The 5,165-nt window shown below is 31.9% G+C and overlaps 1 protein-coding gene across 1 annotated transcript; it reads right to left on the bottom strand.

Moving 5' to 3' along the window:
• Positions 1 to 1,562: 1,562 nt before the first annotated feature.
• On the bottom strand, positions 1,563 to 3,653 carry LOC126683239 (pentatricopeptide repeat-containing protein At5g13770, chloroplastic). The gene has a single exon (XM_050379088.2). The coding sequence runs from the start codon at positions 3,610 to 3,612 to the stop codon at positions 1,720 to 1,722; it is 1,893 nt and encodes a 630-aa protein (XP_050235045.1). The 5' UTR covers positions 3,613 to 3,653; the 3' UTR covers positions 1,563 to 1,719.
• Positions 3,654 to 5,165: the final 1,512 nt, after the last annotated feature.

The following is a 5,165-nucleotide window of genomic DNA, read 5'->3' as shown; positions in this document are numbered from 1 at the left end:
TTTGGGTTTCAGATTTAATTTTGGGTTATGATTATTTTGGTAAAAATATTATTTGGAGAATTTCGCAATTTAAAGGTGAAATTACTTGACACAAAAAGTTGTTTTGGAGATAGAGAAGCCAACAATTTTGAAGTGACGAAAGTCGTTGATTCAGATTAAAGACAGACTTGGGTATGAAATTTTTTAAGGAGATTTTTATAATGGAGGTCAACATGCTACTTTATTCTACAAAGAAAAAAGGTATGACATTTTTGTAAACACAATTTTAGGATTTTATAAAGACTTTGTAAGATGAATGATTGAGATAATCTCTTTATACTCTTTTGATACTCTATAAGTGATTTGGATCAAATAATTGCTTTTAATAGTTCTTTAAATAAAGAGTTTCTTTGGGCATAGTCAGATTTTGATAAAATCATGACATTGCAAAAAGAGTTTTGGTTTTGATTAAGTAACAATCTTATACACAAGATGGATTACAATCTTTGTAATTTGGAACGACGTCCCAATTTGATTGGAGATAATTAGATGAGGACCGAGTGCTGGCAGTTATAGGCGAATCGGGTCAGAGAATCGGTCTAGGTTTAAATTGCAGCATAATTTTTTTGATCCGAAATTTATGCAAATTCATGTTGTTCTTAACACATGTGTGCCAATTTTAATTGGTTTTCTGATTACAACTGAGTTGATAGTGGAGTTGTAATTATGGGCAACAATCAATAAATGCAAAATTTTAGGTATTGGTTTAGTCATGGGCAAGATGCATAATGAGGTGGTTATAACAATAATGGAAGTTCAACATGATTTCTAAATCCACATGTCTAGTATCTCAATATATAAAACTATAAGTTAAGGTGGAGAGTGTTGGCATATGCTTAGAATTCTAATTCTAATTTGTATTAGGATTCTAATTAGTGAAGTATTTGGGAGAATGATAGCCTTTTTATCATTGGCTAACTAGAAAGTATACTCCAATTAAGATTAATACTCCTAATGTTATATAGATTATTCACTCCCTATAAATACACTATTTTGTTCACCTTTTTTAGTACACCGAAAAACGAACACACAATGTAGACATTGATGTGAATAAGGGAAAAATGGCGTGTGTGTGATGTGAGCAATATAAGTTAATCCTAACCTTTTTGGGTTACTTCTTGTAGAGAGTTAAACGCTTTGTGGATTTTTCTTCTAAGGGTATATTTATTAGAGATGTTCTTTGATTGGTGATTCTCCACCAATTTTGTATTTTATTCATGATTAGTGGATGACACGGTTTTTTCGCCTGTAGATATACGCTTTAATGCCGAACCACGTAAATTTCTTGTGTTATTTATTTAATTTGCTATATTATTGTTTGTTGATTAAATTCAGAATTAAATACTTACCGAATAATTTCGATTCAGCTGCGCATACCAATCCGGTCATTAACCGGTCACAATAAATTGGTATTAAAAATTCAACAATCGGTATTGATGTTACAGCATTTACTTTTGGGTTGGTCAACAAAGTTTCTGAATGGGCTTGAATGAGTATTTGTCTGATTGGGCTGAGTTGGTGGGTGGGCTCAAAATTATGTATATCCATGTTATACATGTATTTACAGGTTACAATGGCAGTATCAAATTTCCATCAAATCTTGGTAGCAAAAAGAGCTACATAAACATTTTTGCTTCGAAAAGTATACTACTAATGGAAATGATATTAATTACATCATCACTAAATTGCATTAATTGTCCCAAAACTCTCCTGCACCCATTTAGCTTGCATTTGCAACCCTGCATCTCTCAATGCATTGAAAGCAGAGTGATATAGCCTATCATCCAACTCTGTACCTTCAGATTTCAAATCCTGAAGAATCTTCAACAACTCGTCGATTCGACCCATTTTCGAGAAAACTCCGATCATAATACCCGCCATAGCTTTATCAATCACACCTCCATTGATTCTATACTCATTAAAATATGCTACACATTTATCCAATTCTTTAGCCTTATTGTATGCACTAATTACACAAGTATAACTTACTTTATCTGCTGCCACTTTTCTTCTCTTCATTTCTTTCCATAACTTTTCGACTTGTCTCAAATTCTCGACTCTTCCGTGCATGTCAAGTAACGAATTGTATATCCAAACATTCGGTTCGCATCCTTGTTCTTTCATTGTTGCTACGAGTCTTGTTGCATCCCTTAACCGTCCTGTTTTTCCGTACATTGCAACTATGCTGGAGTATGCAACAACGCATTTTTTAAACCCTTTTTCTTGCATTTCAAGAAACAACATTTCCGCTTTGGAATATAATCCGGATCGACAATATGCGTTTATTATAGAAGCATAAGTCACTTGTCCTGGCTCGTAGCCTTCTGATTTCAATTCCTCGTAAACTCCAACTGCTGCACGAAACCCTCGTTTTCTAGCGAAACCATTTACAATTGCGCAGAAAATACAGTCCGACATTCTCATTTTTACCCGCTTCATCGCCTTAGCAATCTCTACAGTCTTCCCTAGCAACCCTAAATCTACATACATCAACACAAGTTTCAAGAAAATTTCAGGGTCTTTTAACATTTTCTTCTCTTCAGCTTCTTTAAATAGTTCTTCAGCTACATGAACCTCTTTAATGCTTGCAAATGCACAAATTAGAGAAGCGTATAGCCTAGAATCAGCCAAAATCCCTTTTTTTCTCATGTCTCCAAAATAACCAAGAGCTTCAAAAACTCTGCCCGATTTCCCTAACGATTCGCATAAAACCCGATAAATTTGGCTTAAAATTACTCTTGAATGTTTAAAATTTCTACCTTCAAATTCTTGAAATAAAGCAACAACCTTTTCGGTATCACCGATTTTCTGATATGCCTTCATAATCTGGCAATAACCCACAGAATCCATCACAATTTCAGCTAATTTCATTTTCTCATACACAAAAATTGTGCTGCCATACATGTGTAGCTTATTATAACCTCTCATTGCAGAATCAAAAGCCGATACCGCGATTTCGCCATAACATTTGAAACATTCAAGTAAAGAATCAAGAATTCTGAATTTTCTTGCTTTAACACAACTACTAACAATTCTTGAGCAGGTATAACTATCAGGCAACACATTATATTTCTTGAAATCATTACAGACTGATAAAATCAAATCCCAATTCTTGGATTGCATCAAATACCTTATCAGAAGCTTTAACAACTGTTTTTCCGGTCTAAAATCTTGCTGTTCTGTTGCTTTCTTGTAGTATTCATAACCTAAATGTTCAGTTCTTGGATCTTGAAGTATACCATGCAAGAACTTGTTTAAATTCTTCGACTCCGGAATTTTAAATTCTTGCGAATCTTGAACCCGGAAATCTAGTCGAATTACAGGTAAATTCGTTGAAGGATCCTCCAAGATTGGAGGAGAGGGACAGTTTGAAGAATTCAACTGGGGAATTGAAAGATTGGAAGAGCACTGAATTTTCCATGATGGAGTGAAGAAGATGAAGATCTCGTGAGGTTTTCTGTAAGAATTAATGGAAGATACAGACCAATCTGGAGATCTTGAAATTGCCATTAAAATTGAAATTTCATATTGGTGTAATGGATATTGTAATGTGAGTGTTCTTGTGTATGCCATACAATTTTGGACAGGACAGACATGAGTTATCCGAAGGGCATGTTAGGATCATTGTAGCCACTTAAAGGATGGCATGTGGATGGTTTATGGACATATAGGATTATCTGTTTTTCAGAGTGCCACGTTTTCAAGTTCCAATTGCAAGATTGGTCAAAAGTAAAAATAAACCCTTCAAACTATTCAAAAAGAGTACATAGACCCTTTAAAGAAAGGGTTATTGTCATAAAACAATTCTCACCTTTTGCGTTTTTTCAGTTTAAACACATTTTACCAAACGTTTCACGCCACATTTTAATCTTTTATTTTTTGGCATAAAAATCCCAACCTTGGTATTTTATAATTTAAATGCATCATACGATGTCATTTTAATCATTAAAACGATATTGTTTTTTTTAACGGCACTAAATTATAGGACGGAAAGCTTAAACAATTTGGGATATGAACTGTTATATTTAGTAAAATATGCTTAAATAGAAAACGTGAAATGTGGACATTTGTTTTGACAATAATCCTTTTCTAATTGATGTAGATAAAACCGTCTAATGCCTTAAAAAAAACTCCGACCTTTTATCCCCTTTTCGATCCTTTATATTTAGTAAAATATGCTTAAATAGAAAACGTGAAATGTGGACATTTGTTTTGACAATAATCCTTTTCTAATTGATGTAGATAAAACCGCCTAATGCCTTAAAAAAAACTCCGACCTTTTATCCCCTTTTCGATCCTATCGTGACGTTTAAAACTGGTCATTTTATCCCATTTTATATTTTTTTCGTTTCAATTGTATCCTAATTAACTAAGTCTAAAAATAAAATTAGATTCATTTCCATTCAAAAGGTATAAATAAGTCCTTCATTTTTAAAAACTAACTAAAAATCATAATCAAATTAAAACTAATTTAAATTCTTAATTAATATAACTAAATTTAAATAAATTTTGAGCATATACAATTAATATATGCTAGACATGAATAATATTTTTATATTTTTTTCCACAAAAAAATGATGTCAATTTAATATTGCAGAGTACAATTAAAACACAAAAATATAAAATAGGATAAAATTTGTAATTTTTCAACGTCCAAGTATCAAAAAGGGGCTAAAGGGTCGGACTTTTTAACGGCTTTAGGCCATGTATAACTGAGGTAGCTTAATTATTGCAGTAATATGTGTCCTAGACCACTATTTTTAAAATTAGACCAAATTAGCCGGTTCAACTGGTTTAATTACAAACCAAACCTACTCGGTTACTTATTAAAAAAACTAAAACTATTATTCAACCGGTCCAAATCAAAAAACGAGATGAACCATTACTCTTGTTAAATTATAAAAACTGACCAGTCTTATTAATTTTAATAATAATTAATAATTTATAAAAGTTAACCCAATTATTATTTTTATTCTACGAGGCTTAAATATTATTCTCTATGTTTCTTTTTAGATGTCCACTTTTATACTCTGTCCATTCAAAATTAATTGTACACTTTTTTGCCAAATATTTGACTATTTTTAATAAATTGCAATTTTTAAAATTTTTAAAATTATTATTTTTTA

The sequence above is a fragment of the Mercurialis annua genome, linkage group LG5 (assembly GCF_937616625.2).
Source record: "Mercurialis annua linkage group LG5, ddMerAnnu1.2, whole genome shotgun sequence".
NCBI lineage: Eukaryota > Viridiplantae > Streptophyta > Magnoliopsida > Malpighiales > Euphorbiaceae > Mercurialis > Mercurialis annua.
The sequence above is the reverse complement of the archived record's forward strand: the minus strand, read 5'-3'. Positions and strand labels throughout refer to the sequence as shown.